We start from the raw sequence: 25902 nt of genomic DNA, 5'->3' as shown, positions 1-25902 counted from the left end.
AACTGCAGCTACAATCCTTCCTGCAGCTGACAAGTTCCACTCAGGCCAGAGTACAGAAATTTCTTTATCTAAAGATAAATCCATTGACCAGCTCCTTCTGGAAATGAAGGCACTCTCAGGGATCGTAGTAATTTCACATCAAATTTAAAAACCATAATCACTCATGGCCTGATCTTTAAAAGGCAGGAATCCTAATCAAAAACTATGTGTGCAGCTGCATGACACATGCAGCTACCATGATTGCCTGCAAAAGGAAATACTTTGACAGGAGAAAGTCCAGCCAGACCTCTGAGAGGCGAGAGCAGGTCCATGCTGAACTGTGCAGCTTGTGCAGTGATGGTGTCAGAGCACAAATCCAGCTTTAAAATAAAAAATTCTCCAGTCATTAGTTTAGTAAGGAAGCCCTGCAGATTATTACTAAAGCTAAAAGAATTTGTTTAGATCCATGCTGTGTTTCATTGTGCATGTTTATTTTCTTTCAGCACTTCATTCAGCTTAGACAATGACAGCAAGCTAATTAGTTTCATATTTGTCCATACTTTTAAGCCTTTTACAGGATTTCATTACTGCAATACCAAGATGGTAAGCATGATGAGCAAAGGCAGATTTGATTTTTTTGGAACAAGTCTAAAAGTCTTGATCACTTTTTTTTATCATCAAGTGATTCCAATAAGTTTGCTACTAGTTAATGACCAGACTAGAGGGTCAAAACTGACCTGATCATGTTTACTTAAAAACAACAAAAAAAAACCAAAAACCAAACCAAGCAAACAAACAAACCCCAGCACAACCAAAAGCCTGAAGCTTAGCATAGGAAACTGAAATGCTTGCAAACAGAAAAACACTTGGAGTCAGAGGAAGAAGAATCAACTCTGATAATAATGATACATTATTATTTTTGAATGCCTTACAACTTGAATGCCATTGGTATACTTGATGCTTGGATGGGTACCAAATGCCAAGAGCCAGCAACATCACACCTATCTACATTTGCAGTTCAAGACAACAAACACATTCAGGGGTTCTGCAGGATTGTCTGTTGATGACCCTTTTCAAAAAAAACATTTGGACACCTTACAAGAGAGTCTCAAACACAGGAGTCTGGGAAACCCCTAGTCAAACAATGCATGGGAGTGCCTGAAGCTCATTTTTGCAAGGGCAGTTCTGTCTGAGAGTGCAGCTAAGCACTGGTTCAGTGCTGAACTGCTTATTTTCTGGGAATGCAGCATTAAGGATAGGATCCATCACTCACCACAAGTGCACCACACAGGACCGTTTAAGAAGAGAAAGAACCTGAAAGACAGAAGGAGCTGGGCAGCAGCACGCTCTAAGTGCTGCATGTTTCCCACACTGACATCACCAGCACCACTGGCAGGAGCAGGGGCACAGCAGTCTGAGTGCTGAACATTTCCTCGTTTAAAGTCTTGCTTCACCTTACCAGGGACCTGGAATTGCTGGGGAACTCCTGGAGCAGAGCTGGGTTCCTGCCACCACATAGCACCCTCAAAGTGCCAACATGGATCAAGTAATTCCCCAGAACAATTCTCATCTACTCCTCCCTAGACCCACAGTAATAACTCCCTGTAAAAGCCAGTGTCCCACTTCCACTTCCCTCCCACAATTACCCTCAAATTTATTTTCTTTTTGCTTCCTGCCTATATTCTCCCACAGCTTCAATATCTCCTATTCAGTAATTTCTACTGGTGGACAGTCCTGTTACCTACCAACACTAACCTTTTGAAAAGTAAAAGCTCCATACAGCTATATCACAAGCAACCAGAGATCCCACATTACATCCATGCAAAACTTAGGAAGCAGCAACTGCTGCTGTCATTACACACATCACAAGAATTGATCCACAAACTGGAAACAGCTGCATATCTGCATATCAGCAGACTTGGGGCTGCACTGCTATTGTTGTATTGCACTGACCTGTGCCACTGCTCTGGTTAAATCAATCAGCTCAACAGGTTAGCCACAACAGCCTCACAGCTGGCAAGCCTTACCAAGTGATGGCACAGCACCAGGGTGACAGGCTGCATGGGAGATGAAGCCAGGTAAATATGTAACAGCTGACACTGGGGATAACTTGGAAAGAAAGTCTACCTCAGCACCACAGTGATGAGAAGCTGCTGAAGCTCTACAAAAAAAGGTCCTTCTAACTTGCCTAAAACCCCCTTAATCTTCCTTCTCTACTGAAGCCTAAAATAAAGAAGAACAGGAAAGTGAGTTCCTTATAGCAGAAAGCAAGAGACAAAATTCCCCTCAGAAGAAGTGCAGTATTTTCCACACTGGTGACTGTCTTATCATGGAAAGACATCTGAGACACTTTATTAGTCACTGCCTGCAGTTTGCCTCCTTAAACATGTCCCCAAAGCAATAGAGACCAAAAATAAAATGAGAAAAGAGGAATCTCTCTATCTCCTCAAAAATGTGGAATTAACTGGAGTGGCAGTTTAGATACCATGCAAAGCATTTTCTTTGTATATTTTACAATATTTTCATCTGCAAATAACTCCTTTAGAACCGGAGCCAGATCCAGAACTGTACTACTAAAAAGGCCCAGAAGTAATTTTCTTCAAACAGGTGTCTCCACTAGTCCAAATCCTGAGAATCATTTAAAGCTGCCAGCTCTCACTGAAGCTTCTCTGACAAGTTTGGAGTTGTGCTGGTAAAGAAGCACACATGCTGAAAGCTGTGTGCTGGATGTGAGTGCTCAAGGTCCTACCAATTGTGCCACTAAAGGGGACTGCAAATCTTCACTGGCAGGGTCAACAGAGACCACTGGGAGGAGCCAGAAGAATGGAGAAAGGAGGGATGGAAGATGGTACTGCAGTGCCTAAAATATCTATTTGCAAATCTGACTTGTATTTAATTAAAATGTTAAGAACCAATAAGATACAGGACAGGTATTGCCCTTTCAAATTTCTCCTATATCCTAGTCTGCACACGCAGCATCAACCCCTGCATGAGTTAAACAAAAATGCCAAGTGAAGGATGGAAAAATGCTCAGTATCTTTTCTGAGCACTGACAAAGGGCCAAATCACTATATAAGAGTCTTCTCACATGGCATTCTGGCATGTGGTTCTTATCACTGGCATTCTGTGTTTCTTATCTGTCACACTTCAAAATCAAGGAATAAAATTGGACCTGCCCTTCCAGCTCTGGCAAAAACTGCATGTGAGAATTGTTCAGGCTGGAAAAGACCCTTAAGATCATTAACTTCAACTATAAACCCAATACTGCCAAGTCCATCACCAAACACATCTCTAAAAACCACATCTACATGTCTTTTAAATACCTCCAGGGATGGTGACTCTAACATTTCCCTAAGCAGCCTGTACCAATGCTTGACAACTTTTTTGGTGAAGAAATTTTCCTAATACCCAATCTAAATCTCCCATGGTGTAACTTGAGGTTTTTTCTTCTTGTTCTGTCACCTGTTACTTGGGACAGGAGACTGACCCCCAACTCACTATGACCTCCTTCTAAGTTGCTGTAGACAGCAAAAAGGTCTCCCTTGAGCCTCCTTTTTTCCAGGCTAAACAACCCTAGCTCCTTCAGGTGCTCCTCACAGGACTTGTGCTCCAGACCCTTCACCAGTTCTATCGTCCGTCTCTAGATACATTTGAGCACCTCAATGTCTTTCCTGTTGTGGCGAGTCCAAATGTGACACAGGACTCAAGGTGTGGCCTTACCAGTGCCAAGTACAGGGAGACAATCCTGCCCTGGTCCTGCTCACCACACTATTTCTGAATTAAGCCAATATGCCACTGGCCTTCTTGACCACCTGGGCTCATGCTGGTTCATGTTCAGCTGCTACTGACCACCACACCCAGGCCCTTTTCAGCGAGGCAGCTTTCCAGTCATTCTGCCCCTAGCCTGTAGCACTGCCTGGGGCTGTTGCGACCCAGTGCAGGACCTGGCGCTTGACCTTGTTGAACCCCGTACCACTGGCCTCAGCCCATCAATCCAGGCTGTTCAGATCCCCCTTGCAGCGCCTTTCTAACCTCCAACAAACCAGCACTCCCCGCAACCTGGCGTCATCTCCAGAGGGAAGGGTCTCCAAGCCACTCAGGCCCACTAGAGCAGCCAAATCGTTTGGCAAGGGAAAAGCAAGGTTCATCACCTGTCCTGGCAATGAGCAATGACCAGCTCTTGCTCGGACATCCCTCCCTGAAGGAGAACGCGAGCCCAGTCAGGCTGCAGAGCACGCTGGCGGGCGGTGAGAGGCAGCGGCCGCCCTGCTTCCCCGGCCTGCGGGGCTGCAGCGGCCGGGGCGGCTGTCTCCGCCCGTGCCCGGCCGCTGCAGCTCCCGGGCCGCCCGCAGCAGCCCGGGCCGAGCCGAGCCGGGCCGGGCCGGCGCTCCCGGGCCGGCGCTCCCGGGCCGCCGCCGGGCCGGGCCGGTGCCGCCGGCGGCTGCGCCCTCTGCCGGCCACGCTCGCAGGCATCGCCGGCAGCCCCCGCCGCCCTCGCCACCTCGTCCCGGGACGGCGCCACGGCACTCGGACACTGGAACGGGATGCGGCCGCCTCATTTCAGGGCCACGGCACTCGGACACTGGAACGGGATGCGGCCGCCTCATTTCAGGGCCACGGCACTCGGACACTGGAACGGGATGCGGCCGCCTCATTTCAGGGCCACGAGTGTACCCACGCCCTGGACACGGCGCAGCAGTGACCGGTTAACGCCACCGCCTGCAGCCAAGCCTCCCTGCCTCCTCTCGCTTCTCCCTGGGCCAGGAGCACTCTGCCGGCAGACAAATTCTTTCTGCCTGGACTCCCCTTTCAGAAGAGCAGCAGCTCCAGCTGTATCAGAGCAAAGAGCTTTGTTCTCTTCGCCGCTGCAGTTTCCTGGCTTTTGTCATCAAATCTTCTTTGTGGGTACTCATCAAGCCCCAAACCTGTGTGATTTGCTGAACCGCAAGGCCTGGAGTTCACTTGAAGAGCAAACATTCTTCCATCGGACCAAGTGTGTTCACTTTTGTACGATAGCCTCCACCAGCACAAGGACTAAACTTCTACTTAGGCACCTACAGTGCCCTCAGTGCTCTGCAGCCTCAAAACAGGATCCAGGGAGCTTCCAGAAAGGAAAGAGAGCAACAAACATTGCAAAGAGGGCAAGAGAAACAGTGCTGAGTCATTTTTGTGATAAGCTGACACCTATTAATTGATCAGCTACAAATTTCTGGGGTGGTGGGAACTTGTTCAGGTGTACAGCACTCCAACAGCTGGCAAGTCATGGTCTCTGCAGGACAGCAAGCTGTGAGACACATTATCAGCCTCAACACAAAAAGATTTGCCATTTTCCTCACCACCCTTCTCCCAGAGGGCAGCCTGTAATTCCCAGATGCATCTAACAGCAGTTAGCTGGAAATGACTAGCTGCGGTTTCAGGCTGTCATAGATGGCAACCCTTCCCTCCCTCTCCCATTAATAATCCTCCTCTCCCTCCAGTTACCAGAAAATACAGTAGTGTTGCCTTCTGCCTGCCCCTCTCTCCTCCCTCCAGGCTACTCCTTTGGAGAATTGGCTCCACAGCTGGATTGTAAAATAATCCAGCTGTTCCTATGACAACATGCTGGCAGTGGGCAGAGATGACGCCAGCACACAGTGTTGGCCCATTGACTACCAACACCCAACTCTGTTTTGGTTAGGGAAGCATTTGTTTTTCTATGCAGGCAGCTCTGCCAAGTACATTTCTGAAGGCTGGAGGGGCAGGAGGAGCCACAATCCCAGAGATGCCAAGAAAGTTGCTGGCTCTGTGATTTACCCTTGTTTTGTTTTGGCTTTTTCTTTTCTTTTTTTTTTTTTTTGCCCCAGCTCCATCTGATGTGAGGATAAAAACCCCTCCAGCAATCTTGCAGCTGCACACAATCTTTGCAAGACTTGATCCAAAGCCTGATTTAAAAAGCACAGTGCAAGACTTTGCGTGTCAGGCTTGCACAGCAAAAAAAAAAAAAAAAAAAAAAAGGAAAGCCTTGGATAGAATCAATAAGGGCCACACAGTCTTTATTTTAATATCTTGCCTGTGAGCAGAAGGTTTGTGGGGTAGAGGGAAGTAAAGGAAAAGCTTGCTCTGTTTAAAGCATTAGCTGGACTCACCCAGCCTGTCCAGCTCTGACAGGAGCTAGCTCATGTACAGAGGGATTTTGGCAGAGGCCATTAGCAGGAGCAGAAGGACCTTGCTGTCAGGCTCAGGAAACAGAGGAGGCTCCTTAGGTACTGCAGCTATTAAACCTGCTCAGCAAAGCCAACCTCTTCAGAGTTGCTGGGGTAATTCTACATACACAGCTTGGCAATTCCAATGACAGGGTTCCCAAAGGGAAGGTCAGGAATATGCCTGACATTCCTCAAGAGAGGAAGACAATTTCTCAAGGACTATTACCCTCACAAGGAAGCTCAGCACAACAAAATGCCCCTGCTCCCAGCATCAGCAAAACAAGAGGCAGCATTTGTTACTGCCTGTACTTTTCACTATGCCTCCACGTTTGTTCTGTAGGACTTGAGAACAGAGCAGAGTGTAAGACAGGTGAAACTCTGTAGCTGAATAAGTGCTCAGGTAATTGCTCACCCCTACAAGGGTAACAGTGGCAATTTCCATTGCATGGATGCAACCACTGCAATGGGTGTCTGGCTGCAATGGCTGCAGTAGTTGACTTACTGCAATGACCAGAGTTCACACTGCTATGCCATCAACATGTAGAATGTCAGCAGGTAGGGGTGAAGAAAGATGGTCCTCGGCAAGAAAATAAAATCATTAAAGTGGTTATGTTGTTTTTGAAGAGGGACCTCCATGGACCTCTCTGGAAACAGGACACAAATGGGCAATCAACCCAAACAAGTGCAACAAAGAGATTGTATCTCAAACTACTCAGGGTTAGTTCTCTGATCTGGCAAGGTGAGCAGCTAGTCACAGCAGATTGTTAGGTACAAGGGAAGTCGAGAGATCAGACTAGCCTAAACCTATACATGTTTCCTACATGAGAGCAAGAAAAGAAAAACAATTAAAAGCATGACTATTTCTGGAACTGTCTTAGAAATTGCAGACCAAACAGCCTCCTGTGAACCCTTCAGCCTCAGTGCCCCTGAACATCCAGCACAGTAATTATAGCAAGAGACTCCTCCCTATCAACTGTTCAGTATTGTGCTCTCTAACTGGCCCAAGACAGGCTTAACCCGTAATCTAAGTTCTTTTTGCAGAACACAGTTCAAAGAGTCAAAAAACAGTAAAATGAACAAAAGCAAGGCTCTTCTCCTGACTAGCACAGCCTGTGCTGTCCAAGCCCCTTGTGTGGTGTGCTTTAGTCTTCATCACTTCCCACAAGTGCCAGATGCCAGCCCCACAGCCCCTGCCAGATCCCACTTTACAGTCTCTCTGACATTTTACTATTTCCTCGGGCAAAATATGATAAGAGGTTGCCAATCCCCTGGTCTGTATGGTGTTTACAGGAACAGACGATTCTATCCAAAGTTTCATTTGATAAACTAGACTCAATATCAGCACATGTACATATTTAAGAGGATTAAGAACAAGATTTCATCAAAAGGTATTTCAATTATCAGACTGCACAGCAGATACGGAATTCTGAGAGCAAGTCTGGCCATGTATCAACAACCTGTCCATCCCATGAAAAGTCTGCCTGCCTACTTGGTCCTGGCTGAGGTCCCTTGTGAGGCTTGGCAGTTGTGGGAAAGCAGATTGGTGAGAGAAAGGAGGCCAGCCTGAGAGCAGTGTCATTGCAGGTGGGAGACGGGATCAGGTGAGTGACTAGGAAAAGGTTTGGTGGAGAGGACTAGAAGGTCCTGGCAAAGCAGACTGCTGCACTGGAGATGGAGCATGAGCTCTTTGGTTCTGATTGAGCTAATAACTGACTTTAGTTAAGCTCGCAATGCCACCTACCCCAGCAACTGAGTTTAGAGACAAATTAGTGAGGCACAAATTTGCCTCATGAATAATGAGGTGGGTTGGAAGGTGTCTGGATCACCACACTCAAAGTCAGTCAGCAGTACAAAGCCCAAGCGACAGCTAGTGGACTCTAGTAGCATCTCTTAAGGATCATACTCTGTGATGCCCTTAGTAACATCCTGAATGGTACAAACAGCAAATTAGTGCACATCACCAAATCAGGGATAGTGTCTAGCATGCTTCAAGAGCAGTGCTACCACTTGGAGGAATCCAAATAGGCTGGGGAATGGCTGATAACAATTTCATGAAAAAAAAATCAAATGCAACTCCCTCACCTGGGAGAGATTAAATCCCTAAAACAGTACTGGGTGCCACCTGGCTGAGGAGCTGTTTCACTGAAAAAGTGTTTGGCATTTGCAAAAAGTTTGGGAAAGCAGTGAGGAAATACTAACTCTTCAATACACGTCCCCAAGATCCTGACTGTTTACCATAAGACTGTTCAAACACTAGATGAAGTTGCCCAGAAATGTTGCAGAAACCCCATTCCCAGGGTTATCCGAAATCCAACGGGACAACACGGTGAGCAACACTCTCGTTGGAGCTGCTTTCAGCCGGTGGCGGGAGTTAGGACCTCTGGGGTCAGAGCACCCTGATTCAATACTCCTCAAACTGCGACTAATCGCCTCCGCTTTTCTCCCCCAGTGCTCAGCTTCCCGGAGGCCAGCAGGGAGCAGTGAAAGGCGAGGAATGAAGACTTACCCACCCGACCAGCAGCATTCCTGCAAGGCTGCAGATACATGCCGGGACCGCCCAGCGCTGAAGTTCCGAGTGCCCAGCCCAGGGAAGCGGGAAAGGGCCGCGGCCAGCCACCGGCCAAGAAAGGCCATTGAGGGATGCGCCCCCGGGCACGGGGCACGGCCGGGAGCGGGGAGCCGAGCAGAGGACGGGCAGCGCGGCTGGCGACTCTCTCGGGGACCTGGCCAAGGGATGCAGGGTCCGGGGGCGTTTCCTACAGCCAGGGGGTCGGGCGGAGGGGGCTGCCCAGCTGGCTGCACCCACGGGTGCCAGCCCACCAGCCTGATCCCCAGAACTCCGGTGGTGTTCCCGATATCGCTGCTGTCAGCGCCGGACGTTGCTTGTTGCTTCGAGCGTCTGGGGCTGCAAGGTTCGTATTGCCCAACTGCCCTCTTTGATCTCGAGATATAAACACACATGCTTAGCAACAACCGAAATTTAAATTCTTACATAACCACATGACTCCAAGCATTGGAATGATGAAATCCCAAGAAGCATCAAGACTCTTCCACTGACAACGGACCTGCCAAAACCCAGGAGACACTGGCCATTTTACTGGTCAGCTTTGCTACAGGTCAGGATAATGCTCACATCCATTGTGCAAATGAGCACCGAGGCCACAAAGACATTTGTATGTTGCCGTCAGTTCCACTATAAATTATGGCATGCTGATTTAAACTATGGAACTTTGCCCACAAATTACACCTATGGAAAATCAGACGCAGGACAAAAATAAACCCCAGCAAACTAATTTCTTGGGACCCCAAAAATCTGGGTTTACAGGTGGCTGAGCTTAGATGTGCTGCCTCTGGTTTAACTCTGGGGTGAATGACTATGACTGGTGTGGTTGCAGGCATTCCCATCTAAGTCTCTCCACCTGGCTCTCCTGTCCTAGGCTAACACACCTGTTCCAGGGGAGGCAGAAGAAGAATGGGAACATCAGTCCTTGTCACTGGGCATCAGGGAGCTCTGCACAAGTTCCTTCCTCAGTCACTTGGTTAGCTAATAGCTCTGGGTATGGGCAAGGGTACAGCACAGGCTGTCACCCAGGAGAGCTAGCAACACAATGTAGACAGCAGAGACAGTATTTTAAATTGCTAGTTCAATCTGTCAGAGCATGAAACGCAGATCTTAGAGATGCTCATACATATACATAGAAACATTTCACACATCTGGAGTAGTTCCTTGCCACAAACCCTGTGTGTTACCACTCAGCTGCTTTCACACACACCACCAGGGCATTACTTGACTCTCCGCGATACAACTGATCCAGCTATTCATACACTCAGTGCATCAACAGAAGCTGGAAGGGGTCTCTGGAGGCTGCCTTTCCCATCCCTGCTCAAAGCAGGGCCAGCTAGAACAGGTGGCTCAGGGCCTCAGCCAGTCCACTTTTGATTGCTTCCAAGGCTGGAGATTCTACAGCTTCTCCATGCAACATGCTCCAGCATTTGACCACTTTCATGGTAAAACATAAGGATTTTAGTGCATGCTTTGAAGACTGAACTCTCCAAACTGAACTTAGGCAAATCACTTCAGTCCTGGATATGCTGTTCCCAGGAGTTTATACAGTCCATTTTATACAGTCAGCTACAGCACTTGACTGGTCCTGCAGTAACTTTGGTCAGGGATTCAGAGCAGCCTAACTCTCCCACATAAAATGCATTCATTGTGCCAGTGTAACTTCCTGAACCATTTAATTGAGAGGTCAGGCAAGTAACTGTGTGTACAAGCCAAGAATAAAACAGAATGACATGCATGAAGATCTCCTGAAACTGTAGCTTCTCTGCAATAATGTAGTATTGGCCTTTGCAAGGGACACAGTTGTCCAAAATTCAGAGAATGAGTTCCCTAGGGGCTAAGGACCCTTTGGTACTTGCCCATTCAGACTGCCAGCTATGCTGCTTACACCTGTAGCACAAACACACCACAACACAAAATCCACCAGGGAGAGGAGAGGGGAACAAACCACACATTTGTGTGTTAGTCACTTTTGAGGTTAATGGGAAAGTGTTCATATGCTGCTTTGAATGGTTCATGGTAAGCTACAAACTAGAACAGAGCACTTCAATCATTAGTGCACATAAGGAGCTCCAAGGTCCTCAGGTGGAAATCATTATATAACAAATACTTCATTCTCTTAAACAGAGATTATTATTTCAGTGCATAATGTATCTTAAAAGGAAATACAAACCTTTGCTTAGAAGTCAGAGCTGGTCCTTACCACATTCTGTGCCTGCTCACCTGCAGGGCACAAGCCGTCATGCAATATCCAGTAATTAAGCTATATTTATTATAAGATTGGAAGGTGTGAAGTCATTCCCTGTGCTACTACACGTGCCTTAAGTTAGCTATGATAATCAGTCTCACATGCACCCAACTGATGTTTAGGCCTTCAGCCACAGTTACTCTCTTATGAAACAATAGCAAGTGACAGAGTGGCACAGAGTGGGAAAACATTGCCGACTTTGGTCATAAAGTGATTTGGAAAAGAGAGATTTTTCTCAGTTATACTGTGTGAAGTTACACTCTATTCCATATATCCAGCAAATGGAATAGGTTGTCACTTTTACTGCAAACACAGGAGTATCACCATTCCAGAACCATCTCATTGGTTCCAGAATCATCCTCACCTACTGTATAAGAAACAAGCAAATAAATTGCATTTATTTTTGGCATGAAAATACTTGCACAGTAAAATCTTTTCAAATTATATGTTCTAAAATATATGGGAAAAAAAAAAAAAAACAAACCTCAATTCCAAAGTGCTAAAACTCTCTTGGCAAATCTTCACTTATATTAATGACATATATGACAAGTTCATGAAGAAGCCATGTTAATACTATTTTGGTGTAATGACCAAGAGTCTTGCATTCCTGTAGTGCCTTTCTGCAAAAAGGAGTAAAACAACAAAAAGAATTTTGTTAGGTCTTGACTAAATGTGTCAGGACTAAGGTACAGTGAAGCATTTATCCTTGAAACCTAAAGGTATGTAGAATATGGATAAAACTTTCCTCAAATAAATGTTCCTAATCAGGATCATCCCTTCTGAGGGATGAGCCATAGGTAGCTCATGTGACTATTATTTAGTGGTTCTTAAAGCGTGGAAACTATCTCATCAGCTTGCCATGCCCCTTGACTTAGCTCCCAGACAGAAACAAAGATCTTGAAAATATATGCACCTAGGTAGAATACCATGTTTCCCTGTGTGTTATTTCACCATGTTTCCTACCAATTACAACTATGTATCTGCCATTCAGTGAAAAACACGTTCATGTTTCCCTTAAATCCTACTCCATATTTAGGAGGATTTGGAGATAATTTATCAAACGCTGCAGTCATCAGGATTCCTTTTGGAGCACTGAACATGTTACACAACCCTTACAACAAGGTAAATTCTCTAACCTGCCAGAGCTTGTTTATAGCCTGACACAGGCAGCATCTACAATGCCAAGTGAAGCTGGGCCAGGAACTGTTTTTTGGAGGAAGGGCTGGGCAGTCACACTCCATGTCCACACCACACAGCACCTGGCTGGTGGTCACCTCTGAACTACATGTCTTAAATAAGTATTATTTCAAGTGTAATTTTAAACAGGCAGATTTTAATAAAAGAGAGCTTGTGCCATAGCCCAGAGGGATGATTTACAACATGGAGCTAAAGGACTTGTCATATGCCACAGCATAGAGGTGTGTTTGACAGTAGGAAACCTGCTGGGACGTTGCTGGATCACCCAGAAGAGTGGAGGGGGTCCAGTCTCACAGAATCTTGCTCACTGCTCATTGGACACATGCTACCCTCTGAGCTACACCCAGTCATCTTCTTGGAGATCGCTGGTTGACACATGCCAAGACTGTTTCAGAAACCAGAATCATTACTATGTAGCAGAGCACAGCAGAAAAACAAGCCAAATACCCAAGTTTGATTCCTACCTTCTTTGATTCAGCAGCACAGGCATAGCCAAGGGACCCAGGCTTGTGGCACCTGGAAATTGCTGACAAATAGCAGCAAAGTACCACAGCCATGTGGGGGGAGGTGCAGGGGGGAGAGGAAAGAGATTGAAGATGATGGGAGGATCTGAGAGGCCCATGGATAGTTAAAGCTTTGAAGAGCTGAATTCTTTGAAAGTCTTGGAGTGAAACTCTTATCTGTGCCGGAAACCCCATTCTTGGCTTTGTACTCAGTTCTTATGTAATGACAACAAATTACTTTGTTTTATCTTCCCTGGCGTCCTCGAGGTTAGTGACACATCACCATCAGGTTACGTTACTATTTTAATTCAACTGCCGTACCACATGCCTGAATGCTGTAACAGAGCTTGTCCTTCTCCCGTGTGCTACTGGCAACTGTTATTTTTCCTACAGTTAGAATTCAAATGCTTCATGGCAGGAATTTCATCACTCTCATGCTGAAGCACCCAATATACTTCAAAGCAGTGTCAAAATAGTGTTTTATTTAAAAACCCAAATACCTTCACAATATCTGAATGTCATGTATCTTTCAGATGATAGGCTTTAAGACTAACACTGCTACTGTATTTTATGGCCTTTGCAGTACCATTTCCTATTCAGGGAAAATATTTAATTTTGCAAACAGAACCAGATAAATACTATATTATGAACTGGTTTCTCTTCCCTTCTTCCCAAGCATGAGAAGATTCAAGATGGGCTTTTTAAAAAGCACTCAATCCTTACCAAGTGGAAGATGCAATGCAATCAGAATTAAAATTACTCCTTTAATGTTGCAGCTGGTTGTCCTTAGCCAACAGACCAAGTTAAAAAACATTTGTATAAAAACAGAGCTCAAATCTAATCAGTGAAGAAGAGCTGAAAATCTGTTGTTGTGAAGACTAAAGATGCCAAGGGGGTGGCAGGGGACAGGACACTACTCCACAGAACAAGAGCTCCTTAATTGGAAATAATAAAGATACATTGTCTACATGCTAGTTACAGCCTTCTTTTGTTTTCCCATTATATCCTGTTGATATAATATCCAGGTCCCTTGTGAACATCCGCTGTTTCCAAATGAGAAGAATGGGTGTTGTTGGTTTCACTTCAGCACCTCACTGGGTCACCAGCCTGCCTCTGCCTGGAAAGGCTACCGGATGCAGCTCCAAAGAACAGCCTTATCAGCAAAAGATCTGAAGAGATAAGGTGCACGGACATATGAGATCACATCTTCTGGTAATTTAAACAAATTCAAGCATCATTACAATATGGAAGTACAGGAAAGAGTGAAAGTTCAGCTAAATCCCTACAAACCCTCCTAGAAATAGTCATATTTGGTAAAGTCAAACACAGTTTTTGCCCCTCTCTGTTAACAACCACAATCTTCTGACACTACCTCATAGCAACTACTTGAAGAAAGTAGTAAGGACAAAGTCAGTGGTCAGTGTGTAGTGCTGCCTCACCACAGTACTCCCTAAGGCCTCAGAAATGTCAAAATCAGGACTTGCATAGCCAAAGGGTATATATTGGTATATATTTAATAGTTCTCACTAGCTTTTATTTGTGTTTATTTTCTGGAGTTGCCATATCAAAAAACAAACAATCAAACAAACAAAACACAACAAAACAAAACCAAAACAAAACCCCTTGTAGTATCCACAAAATCAGGCAAAAAAGGTTAAAAAAAGGTTTTCTACAACTACCCACAACATGGAATGAGCAACCTTGTCAAATCTGGTTTTATTCCGCATTTCCCAAAGTTTTGAAAGAAACCTCCCCTAACTTGTGTCTGTGAAGCTGAAGAGTCCTAGTTAACTTACCTGCTTCTGACCTGGCAGCTGTCTCACACTTCCTAACATTTATCTACTTGTCTGAACCTCTTATGATGCTCTCTGTCCTTCTAAAGATCAGAACTGAACACAACATTCAAAGCACTGGCACACCATGGATTTATCCCATGCTATAATGACACTCTCTGCTTTTATTCTCGTGCTCTTATTCCTTATCTCCTGACACTCTATTTGCTGATTTACCAAGTCTTGAACTGAGGTTTTCACAGAACTATTATTATGCCAAGATCTTGTTCCCAAGTGATAAATCAGCTAGGCTGTTTCTGTATGATTGAAATGGATTGTTTATCTTCCATTCAAAACACTTTGCATGTATGTACATCAAATTGTACCACCCACTCACTTTGTATTGTGACATTTTACTACCTTTGCTCTCAGTCCACAGGCTCCAATTCAGATCCTTGTGGGACTTTGCATATTGACTCAATTCACCAAGAAATAGTTTTATTCTGTCTTACAGAGACCTGTCTTTAATGCAGTGTCATCTGTCCACATGAAAACTTCTCTTATTCTACAGTTCTTTCAGAAGGTTTTGCTCATAGATTTTGATGAATACTTTTTAGATACCCAAGTAGGAAATACCAGCAGAATGTCTCTTGTCCACATGCATTGCTGACTCCTCTCAGGACTCCAAACAATGTGCGAGGCCAGGAGTTCTCATTAGAAAAGCTCTGCCCTCTGTCATGGTAACCCATTTTCTCCCTGCACCCACTAGTTCACCTCTTTAAAGTTTTCACTAACTTGGCTGGTACAGAGAACAGGCTCATTGCTCAGCAGCTCTACAGAACTTTTCAGGCTGTTTTTTTTTTTTTTTTTAACTGGCATGTTAACTATCTTCCCGGTGTCTGTTATCAAAGCCCTTCTAAATGCAATGTTACGCAAAAACCATTAGTAAGCAGCTCAGCTATTTAAGTCTTGACTACTCTTAGAACTCTTGGATTAATATAATGCCATCCAATTGTTCAACACTTTTCATTGTAGCTATGTGTTTCACTACCTTTTATACAGACATTCAGCTTGAAGCATATCTTCTGATAAATCTTTCACAAAATTGAGTATAAGTATAGGATTATTCTTAGGTTCCTCTACAATGAGCACAAAGCAAAATATCAATTTAATTTTTCTCCAGAACCTTATCTCCTCTGAGCAATCCACTTTTATTTTGACTGTCCAGTGGCTCTGACAACTCTTTTGGCAAGCTTCCTGTTCTATTTTGACAGCAAGTAGTAGTCAGAGTTTTGTAACAAAATAGTAACAAAAACACAAACAGCAGGAGAACTAGCAGAGTGAGTGTGCAAGACTGTAGGTGCCTGGTCACCTGGTACACGGCAGCTCTTGTGCTGCAACTGCAGTTAAAAAAAAAATTATAAAAAAAAGTAATTATTTTCTTCCACCTACTGGAGATAAAAGCCAGTTGTCAATTATGGGGGGGGGCGGGGGGTTGGGGTGGTTTGTTTCGCTTGGTTTTCCCACCACCACGGACCAATTCTTGACGACTCCGGAGATGTCCAGGCGGAGGGGTGATGCCACGGAAGCCCAGTTAGGGACAGCGAGCGCTACAAACGCTCACGCGTCCGCTCGCCTGGGACTCAACACCCAGCTGCCTGAGATCCCCGTTCCTTCTCCGGCCGCCTCGCCCCGCAAACGCACCGAGAGCGCCGGAGGGGGCGGAAAGGAGGCGAGGCCGGGGGCTCCACCGGCGAGGGCCGCGGGGAGGCAAGGCCGGAGCGGTGTCCCCGGCTCCGCCCGGCTCCGCCCGCCGCCCGCCGCCCGCGCCCCCGGGGAGCGCGGCGCCGCCGCCTCGCCATACATGGGCACGGCCGGAAGCGCGCGCGTCACGGCGCTGGCTCGCGGCGTCCCCGCGGGGAGCGGGACGTCACGTCACGTCCCCGCCGCGCCCGCGCGCGGCGCCCCGGCAACCAAACAGTAAACACGGGCGCGCGCAGGCGCGGCGGGGCGGGGCCCGGGGCGCGCGCCGCCCGCCGCGAGAGCCCCGCGGGCCCGGCCCACGCGGGAGCCTCGCGCTCGTGCCCGGTACCGGCCGCGGCCGCAGAGCGCAGAGGCGGGTGCGGGGGTGCGCAGCGCAGCGCAGCGGGACTGCGGCTGCTGTCGGCACCGGGGCAGCCTGCATCCGCGACAGCCTCCTGTAGCCGGGCAGGACGGGCTGCCGGGCTGAGCAGCCCTCTTTATTCTGCTGTAAACGCGTTTTAGCACCTGCACGTTGTTTTACAGGTCTGCTTTCTGTAATTCCTAACAACAATTCCACTGTGCTTTGCGTTGTGTTGCAGTTGCATTTCTAAGAATTAATTACACTACTGCCCTCAGAGGGATCAGGAGCACAGGAGGCGTCAGAAATAACACGAGCGTTCCCTACGTGTCTTATCTCGTTCCATTGTTGTGTTTCACAAAGCTTTGTGCTGGTATCTGTGTGATGGATCAGATACAGCTTGTAATTGAAGCACATGCTTTATAACACATTGCAGGCAGAGACTGCTGCATTATTCCTCAGTTGAAGATAGTGGCAAGATTCCCCCTGTTTTAAGTGCGACTTCACTACGGAATTCTCAAATGCTAGGAAACAGATAAATCACGTTCATAACACAGCATAAATTTTATGTAGCACAATCTGAATTCTGGGTTGTTTGTGGCTAAAGGCAAGAAGTAAGGCTGGAGCTTTGGGTTAGACATAAAGTGTCCTTATGTAGTGCCACCCCTGAATCTGACATCTTTGTGTAACAAATGCAAAAGCTGACACTTAGACTTGGCACTTGCTCTCCCTTCTGTTAAAGAGAGAAGCCTCGGTTAGGTTGCAGGACTGCTGTCTCTCTGAATTTAGCTCTAGATTTTGCTCTAGCCTGTCTGGTGATCATGAGAGATGTTAGGACAGGGATCACTCCACCTACTTTGAGGGAAATGTGGTATTTTTGGATTTTGTGGACCCCTGTTTCCTTTCTGCCTCTGCTGAATGTCTGGTGATTTCAGCAGCATGCATGGGCTCCCCCAGAGACGTTAATTGTTCAGCTCTGAACTCGATGGTCTTTCAGCAAGACAGCACATTCTCATTCCAGATTTGCTGACTTCACAGGGTTACCTGTCACATAAGTCTGACTCTCTTGTGGCATCACCTACTACCTACATGACTGCTTCATGGTTCAGCGCTACTGTGCATTTGCTGCATCTGGGTGTTGCCCGTGTAAACTCAAGTGGCAATGTGAAAGTAACTGCTTCGTAGTAGCAAGTGGGATTAGTCTTCATCGCTTGTCAACTCTGCCTACAGATTAATGTTGAAAGATGGGAAACTGCACTTGTAATATTTGCTTTTACACAGGGCAGGCCTTGTTGAGCAAGTCACAAAGCTGCAATACTCACTGCTGAGATGAGATGATCTTGTGTGTGTTCTGATTAGGGAAGGGCTGGAAAAAAGCAGAGCCTGCTGCAGTGACTGGGAAATGTGGACTTACAGAAACCTGACCCTGAATGTCAGCCTGTAGAGATTCCTTGAGACCATGGTGGCAAGATGGCCTTCAGGTGGACACATGTGCCCAGCAGAGGTGACATCTTTGCTTTCACCTTGAGAAAGGAGTTCTCAAACTGGAGTGACAGGGCTGGAGGCTGTCAGGGAGGCCTTGCCACTCCCAGGGGACCCTTGATGTGTAGCCAGCAGAGAGGGAGCAAACCACTGCTCTGCAAGCAGGGGTAACCTGGCCCAGCTGCTGTCCTGCCAGCAGAGCACAGTTCACTGCACAAGTGGCAGGGGTTACAGAGGGTAGCAGCCTTTCTCAACTGGCTTAGCAGGAGGGACCACATTTTCAGAGACCCCAAGGAGGCAGCACACTCCTAGAACGTGTGTGCCATTTGCTACCACTCATTCATTCAAGGGCTGGGCTGGCTTTAATAGAAACTGAAGAGCCAGTGGTTTGCCTTATACCACTCAGCCCCTTACATCCAAAGACTTTCTCATCCCCTTACATCCAAAGCAGATAGGTCATAGCTTCCTAGAGGAACCAGACCACATCCAGCGACAAGGAAGTTGAGCTGTTAGGCACGTGGAAATGATCATGTGGGCCCCAGCCTAGAGGTGCCCTTTCACCACCTTTCCAGCAAGACCTCCAGCTAGCTGGTCAAAGGGCACAGCAGGTGACACACAGACACAGAAGGGGACCAGACCCAGACAGATCAGCTAGGAAGGGCCTTAGGGAGTGATCCTGCAGCCTACCAGAATGGGTGTAACCACAGCCAGACCTGACTAGCACCAGGACAAGGACAGGGCTGCCCTAAATGGTATTCCCACCCTGAAGCACCCTAAGTCTCAGGCAGATTGCAGGTCTCTGCAGTTTATAAAGCCCAGACAAAATTAGAGGCTAGGGAACCCCTCTGAGGGCACAGGGAAGCAAGTGCAAAAGGTAACACAAGGACAGCTCCAGCAGTCAACTTAAATGCTTTTATTGACAATGTCTCTGAACAATAATAAGCAAACAATGCTTAAGTTTCATCCAAATTCACTTTCCACATGTCAAAAAAGACTTCAAGGTAGAAAAAAATAAAATAAAAATATAAATATCTGAGAATCCATCTTAATAAATAAATTAAAAACACAATAAAAACGTTTTCATGGAAAACTTATGTCAGAACATTCAGACCACCTCAACAATGCATGATCAGTAAAGTTACAATGAACATCAATGTAGAACTACAGTACATGGATATAGCTATTTATCTACCTACTAGAAAATAAAATAGAGTCTCTTTCCCCCCACGTAAGATGGGTCATTGCTAAGTCATCAGAACACGATATTGCCAGGAACACAGTAGTTATTGTTAATCAGCTGCACTAGATACGAGTTGGAGATACCCAGCACCAGGTTAAATTCCAATCATTTAAAACCAATAGATTAATTAGTTAATGCTAGTGATACTAAGGAGGGGAGGGAGTCACCTACCCAGCCATGTGGGACATGCTACAGACTACCAGCTCTCATGGATGGGCCACTGGGGACAAGACAAACTCCATGCGATTTGCTACATCTCTGGAAGAGGTAAGAGACCTCGGTGCATGACGCTCTGCCAGGCCCCGGGGCACCAGGCCAGACAGGGGGTGGCGGTGGCAGGGCCCTCCCCAGGCCTGGGGAGCCCCATGGGGCACAGCTGCAAGTCCGTGGGGGTGCGTGGGCAGGGGAGGGGGCCCAGCAGGTCAGTCAATGCCGGAGCCCTTCACAAAGCCAGGAGGGTGGGGGAGCTGAGGGAGTCGGACGAGGGCTCATTGCTGCTGCTGCCCTTCCGGTGCGCGGCAGCGCAGCTGGGGAAAGCCTCTGCCTCGGGGTAGGTGAAGACGAAGGTGGAGGTGTAGGTGCTGGGACACGGGGTGCAGGTCACCACAGGGGTGCAGAGGGGCTCCAGCTCACCGCTGGTCCCGGCAGTCAGCGACTCCCAGTCCGACGGGTAGAAGGAGGAGGCCCCAGGCAGGTCCATGTCGGGCACCGAGCGGGAGGCCTCCCGCGGCCCCGTGGAGAAGAGCAGCTCGTCGAAAGGCTCAGCTTTGAGCTCCAGCCCGCTGCTGCTGGTCTCCTTGGGCGGCACGGCCGGCGGCGCTTCAGGCATCAGCGGCAGAGCAAAGGCAGCCTCCTCCGTCATGGGGGGGCTGGGGGTGCCCAGGTCCAGCGCGGTAGCGGCGCTGGCAGCTGCCAGCTCCTCGGAGAAGCACAACTCCTCGGGCATCTTGCAGGCGGGCCGGTGGGCCGCCAGGATAAACTCCAGCTTCTCCTTCTCCTTCAGCAGGTTAGCAATCTCCGCCTGCAGCGCGGACTTCTCCTCCTCCAGCTGGTCGGTCTCCTGCCGAGAGAGCAGGCTGTCAGCCAGGGCCGGCATCACTCCCAGCTGGAGTCCTCTTCCTCCCGTCATCCCCGCCCCCGGTACTCCCTCTATCCCAGCCACCTCCCGGGCAGCACTTACCGCCTGCAGCGTGTCGGTGAGCTCCCGCCGCCGGTTGCGGCACTTGGCCGCTGCCATCTTGTTCCGTTCCCGGCGGATCCTTCTCTTTTCCTCCTCCTCCGGGGACAGCTGCGGGCAGAGAGAGATCGCTCAGTCCCGCTGCCAGCCCGGTGGCCCCCGGCCAGGGCAATCCGCCGGCGGCGCGTCCCCCCGGGCCCCCCATCAGCTGCAATCCGCACTCACCTGTTCGACTTTGCCCCGGCGGCCGATGCTCTGTCCGCGGCCGCCCGGCGCCTTCAGCACTGCGGGGCGGGAGTAGGTGGTGGGGGCGGCCGCCGAGACGCCGTAGGGGTGCCCGCGGCTCTGGGAAGGGGCCACTGAAGAGATGAGAGTGGGCTGCACCAGCCACTGCAGGTCAGGGCTGGTGGAGATGGCCGTCACCGTAGGCACGAAGTTGGCGCTGGAGGCGGCCAGGTCGGTGCAGAAGTCCTGTAGGTCAGAGGAAGGGGGGCTGCCGTCAGCGGAGCGCCCGGGCCGCTCCCCGCCGTCCCCGGGGCCGCGGCGCCGCGCTGCCAGCGCCGGCTCCACACGAGAGCGGCCTGTTATAAATATCTCTGACGTCCGCGCTGACGCAGACGCTGCTCCGGAGTCTCCTCAATGAACTCGCGTTTTATCAATGAAGCCGCTTTACACACCCGCCGCAGAGCGCGGCCCGGGCTACGGCACCCCCCGACCGCCCCGCCTCGGCACCGGGGCCGCTCCCCATGCCGGTCCCCGGCCTGACCTCCTCCGCGGACACGGCTAGCCCCGTGCCACCCGCTCCCGTCCCGTCCCCTCCTGAGCGCTCCTGCCCTGCCCCGGCCAAGAGCGCAGCCCGCACGCTCAGCAACTCACCTGCGGGTTGACAGGGGAGCCCATACTCGAGAATGAGTCCGCCGGGGAGGGGTAATAGGTGAGGCTGTCCCCGGCCGGGGAAGCGCTGCTGCAGCGGGAGGACGGCGCCTCGTACTCTCCGGCGAAGCCCTGATACATCATGTCGGCCCGGTACGCGCAAGCCGAAGGTGAGAGGTGATGCGACGGTGGCAAAGTGTCCTTGGGGATGAAGCGAGGAGGGGTCGGCTGCGTGCGTCCCTGTGCCTGGTCCGCGCCGCGCGTCTCTCCGCTCCACCGCCGGGGCTGCCCGAGCTGCTGGAGTACCGCGCCGTGCCTCCCTTTTATACCCTCCCGCGACGTCACAGGGGACGTGCCACCCGCGCCTGTGGGGGGGGGTCGGCCGCCCCGCGCCCGCCCCGCGCCTCCCCGGGGCCGCCCCGCGCGCAGTCTGCCACCGCCCCCCCCGGGAGAGACCCACAGCACGGGGCGGGGGGAGGCCGCAGGGGCAGGGGGGCTCCAGAGCAGAGCAGGAGGGAGCGGCCACGGAGCTGCCCCCCCGCGCGGAGTGGTACGGCCGGGCTCGGGAACCCACTGACGCAGATATCCTTATATGGGATACATCCTGTGCGAGGGGGCGTGACTGACGGGAAGCGCTCCAGGCTGCAGCCAAGTGCGGCGGGCGGGCGGGCGGCGCGCGGGACGGGACGGGACGGTTCGGGACGCGCCGGCCCCTCCCCCATCGCCTGGCGAGACCCGGCGAGGGCTCTGGGGCACCGACCCTGCCCTGGGGGCTGCCGTCCCGCAGCAGCTGACCCCCTCCCCGGGGGCGCCGGCCCGCCGCAAGTGCGCCCCTCCCTTCAGCGGGGCCCCGCACAGCCTTGCAGCCTTGGGGCAAGGTGCTCCAAGGAAGGCGGCGAAGAAGGGGCCCGGCGGGCCAGGGGTGCGCTTTGCGCTGCAAGTCAAGCCCCATCGTCAGCACTGAGCGGGGTCTGCCCCTAGCTGGGCACTGGTATTCAGTGGGCCCCATGCACGGAAAGCTCAACTTCCACGCGTCCCTCCAGCGAGGAGCGCGTTATGCTCATGTGTCAGTACTGACTTCTCTATTATGTATGTTTGTAATTGTCGAGAGTGAGGGTAATGGCAGAGGGCGGTGGGAAGCCTGAGGGGCCGCAGCCCTCCGGGAAGGTTGGGAGAGCTTGGGAGCAGCGCTCGGGGTGGGGGTGGGGGGCTGGGATAGCCGCCAAGAGCATGGGCAAGAGGCCACCGGGAAACCACCGACGAGGAGAGAGAGGGGCGAGGCTCGTCCTTTCCTCCAGTTTGGGTTTTGTTTTGATCCTTGTTGCAGCGAAGCCCGGAGACACCCACCCACGACGGGGATGTCAGGCAGCCCTGGCTCAGGTCAGGCTAAGGTGGGAGCCAGACCGCAGACTCGCCTTGCACGGGAGCCAAGAGATCGCGGCTATAGATAGTAACAGGGAAGCTGCAGCAGGGAGCGTGTTTACAGCAACAAACAGAGCCTGCAGCGCAGTCTCTAGGCAGGAGCGTCACCCAGCCAGGCTGGGATCCTGCTGGCAGCCTCTCCCTCTGTTTGAGCTCATGGGCTAAATGCAGCGCTTGATGCTGCTGCTGTTGCTGTTGCTGCGCGAGCAACCTCCGTTCTTAGAGATCTGGGCCACGGGGGCGGAAGAACTGGGCCAGCTGCTATTTCTGATCTGCCCGTCAGAGCAGAGGGGACAGCCAAGGACTGCCGCAGCTCACGGCCCATACCGCTCCCTGGGAAAGGACCTGCGGGGGCCCGTGCTGCTCTCATCAGCTCAGTGCTGGCCCGTAGGCTAGTCCATCCCGGGGCAGGCATCTGTCACCCCAGGTTCCTGTGGTACCATGGGTTCTTTTCTCTGGCCAGCATTCCCCTCATGCCAGCTACTAAAAGACTGGGGCAAGTATGGTCTCTTCAGCAGCCCGAGGCTGCAGGTGAGGAGGCCCTCAGCACTGCCCAGAGGAGGGACGTGCCAGCAAATTAGCAAAGCCACGATTCTGCCATCCCTGCCAGCGGTGAGCAACAGGCCAAACCCCTGCAGCCACATCCCCACCAGGGCCTAGGTCAACGTATCGGTGCCCAGCATGGGCAAGAGCCTCTGACACAATTTCCAGTCTCAGATATTTGCCAGGCACATTTCGGAAAAATACTGTTTAGCCCTCCTCTCTAGAAACTATCCCAGGGTTCCTCTACCCAAACCACCTTCCCCAAAAGAAGTGTCAGGAAATCAGGAGGGAATCCACTTCACCAAAACCCACAATATTTTTGTGGTGCCCATGCAAACCATTTGTTGCCATCTCCACTGGTGACAAGCATGATCTGTTTGTACCAAATGGAAAGTGCACAGATGCCGCACATTTCTAACACGTGGGGCAACGAAACAGAGAAAGCAAAAACACATGACGTGGGTTTGTTGTTTGCTCCAAACACAGGGTGCACACGTTTTACCACAGTATGTGTGAGAACAAAAAAAGGAAGCAGGCGGTACCACAGGGACAAAACAGAGTCAGAGCATGAACCCTCCTGCCTGGGTGAGAGGGTTGCCCTCACCAGCATGCCAGGCTGATGGAGGTTCCTCACCTCCCCTGCCAGCTGGGAACGGGAAGAGGCATTAGACCCTGATAAATTAGTTTGATCTGTGGAGTGGACCATGAGTTCAGTGAACACTACAACATTATTAAACCTGTGCAACCAGGGTCAGCAGGGCTTTTACATGCTCTAGTGGTGCTTGGCCAGGCTTCATCTGCAGGGACACACCTCTCTAGGGACTATTCCCTTGCTTCAGACAAGCCCACTGCACCTCTGGGTCCCGTGCTGATGAGGAGGAGTTGGCTGCTGACTGTCACCAGCAGGGAGATGACTCTTCCCAGGTGCCTGGCCAGACAGAAGACGCCATTCCCACTTCACTTCTTGGGCATCACAATGGGGCCGGCAGGGCAGAAGGACAGCATCCATCCAATGAGCTCTTGTTCTGCATGCCAACAGAGCCCCTCCACCTTCCTGGCCTCCACTTTTTCTCCTATCAAGAAGGGAGATGGGAAAGCTTGCAGGTCTGAGGCTTATAATAGAACAGTGAGCCCCTAAGCCTCAGAGTACAGCACTGGAACTTGGCCCTACTTTCACACCCATCCTTCACCTGAGCCTGCAACTCAGGCTGACCTTGGAAAACTACAGCAGAAAAGCACCTGAGGTATGTGTGCCAGGGCAACTACACAGTCAAAACCCACTTCAGGGGCAAGAGATGGCTGTGCCTAAATTTGGCCATGCACCAGGGGAAAGTTCATGGCCCTTTGGTAGTCACATGACCATCTCAACCCACTCTCTGTCAGCAGCGCTGACTGTAGCATGTTCCATATTCCTTCTCTAGACACACAACGTGATGGACATCTGCTTCCAGCTAACCAGGGACTGTTGGGGTCATTGGAAGGAGACCAGACAGCCAGAGTTCAGCAGCAAAACTGGCATGCATGGGGCACTGCTGTGACACCAAAAAATAGCACCCCTGCACTGAGAAGTCATCACTGCCTGGGGAAGCAAGCATCCTGCCCATACTATCAGAGGATCCGCACAATAACCTGAGCACCTGTTGTGGTACAGATTTTATAGGCAGGATCCAGGGGCATTTGTGAAATTCTCCCCGAACACACCTGCACATCCACTGCTCCTGGTGTCCTACAATGCACAAGGGATCCCATCCTTCCCCTTGTCCCCAGAGAGGCTTTTAAAGTCAGGCAGAGGCTGCAGGGCTTAGAAGAAAATGGGATGGAAAAGCAGAAAAGGGGGTTGAAAAACCAGTGGCAAGAGCCTGCCCCCTCTGTTGATGTGGCTGGGGAGCAAAGGGTGGAGAAAGGGCTCATAGTATGTTATCTGAGTGTCCTGAATTCCCCCCAAGACACACTGCAGCTGTCACCCTTCTGCCTAGCCTGGGAGCCTCCGGGAGGGCAGGGCTCCCACCTCTGCTGGTCTTAAAGGTACAGTGCATACCCAAAGCAAAGTATAAATAGTAATTAATAATCACAGCAGCTGGGTGTGTGACAGGGACATCCTAAAGAATAAACACCACGATCAGAGACATCCTGGCATCTCGTGGTCGCACAGCCGCGTGCCATGGGCCACCAATTACTGCGGATGTTACTGTTGTGCCATCCCACTTATTCTCATCACTCTTTGCCTGCACCATGCTGGATACTGACTCGCCAGGCACAGCTGGACCTTGCTGCACACACTGAGGAACCTGTGCACTGCTCACAGCCAGCAGGTGTGAAAGAGCTTCGCCCATTGAAGCACTGCCTCTGCACCCTCTTGCCCCAAGGCCAGGCTGGCAGCCATCACCCCACGAGCCAGGGTTCATAACCTAGGGCAACTGGAGCACAAAGTTCTCCAGATAAAACTCCTGCTGCTGCCACCACCAATGTGCCGTGTGTGCTATGGCAGTGCGACAAAGCCGGAACACCATGGCCAAGCTGGCCTCTTAGCTCCCTGCCAGCTCCAGCACCACAGGCCCATCCCAGGGCATTGGGCATGCTCACAGTTACAGTCCCAGGGCACTAATGAGCTTGGAGGAGA

General features: G+C 50.3%; 2 protein-coding genes across 4 annotated transcripts in view; both read right to left on the bottom strand.

The window, feature by feature from the left end:
• JDP2 (Jun dimerization protein 2) overlaps positions 1 to 9088 on the bottom strand; it is a 48801-nt gene extending 39713 nt beyond the window's left edge. Inside the window, exon 1 of one of the 2 annotated variants that reach the window (XM_085580589.1) lies at positions 8672 to 9088. The gene's annotated coding sequence lies outside the window, so the exon portion shown is untranslated. Of the gene's footprint in view, positions 1 to 8667 lie in introns of both variants that reach the window. The other variant, XM_085580587.1, reaches the window with a different exon arrangement.
• Positions 9089 to 18925: 9837 nt separating this feature from the next.
• Positions 18926 to 21633, bottom strand: FOS (Fos proto-oncogene, AP-1 transcription factor subunit). Of its 2 annotated transcripts, XM_021542653.4 has the most exons (4): positions 21321 to 21632; positions 20670 to 20915; positions 20448 to 20555; positions 18926 to 20327 (listed from the first exon to the last, which is right to left on the bottom strand). In XM_021542653.4, the coding sequence occupies exons 1-4, from the start codon at positions 21459 to 21461 to the stop codon at positions 19710 to 19712; spliced, it is 1113 nt and encodes a 370-aa protein (XP_021398328.1). In that variant the 5' UTR covers positions 21462 to 21632; the 3' UTR covers positions 18926 to 19709. The 2 variants fall into 2 exon arrangements, with proteins under 2 accessions (XP_021398328.1, XP_085436711.1); XM_085580585.1 differs by having other exon boundaries at positions 18926 to 20555; positions 21321 to 21633.
• Between the last annotated feature and the right edge of the window lie 4269 nt (positions 21634 to 25902).

The sequence above is a fragment of the Lonchura striata genome, chromosome 5, assembly GCF_050655825.1.
Source record: "Lonchura striata isolate lonStrDom1 chromosome 5, ASM5065582v1, whole genome shotgun sequence".
Classification (NCBI taxonomy): Eukaryota; Metazoa; Chordata; class Aves; order Passeriformes; family Estrildidae; genus Lonchura; species Lonchura striata.
The sequence above is the reverse complement of the archived record's forward strand: the minus strand, read 5'-3'. Positions and strand labels throughout refer to the sequence as shown.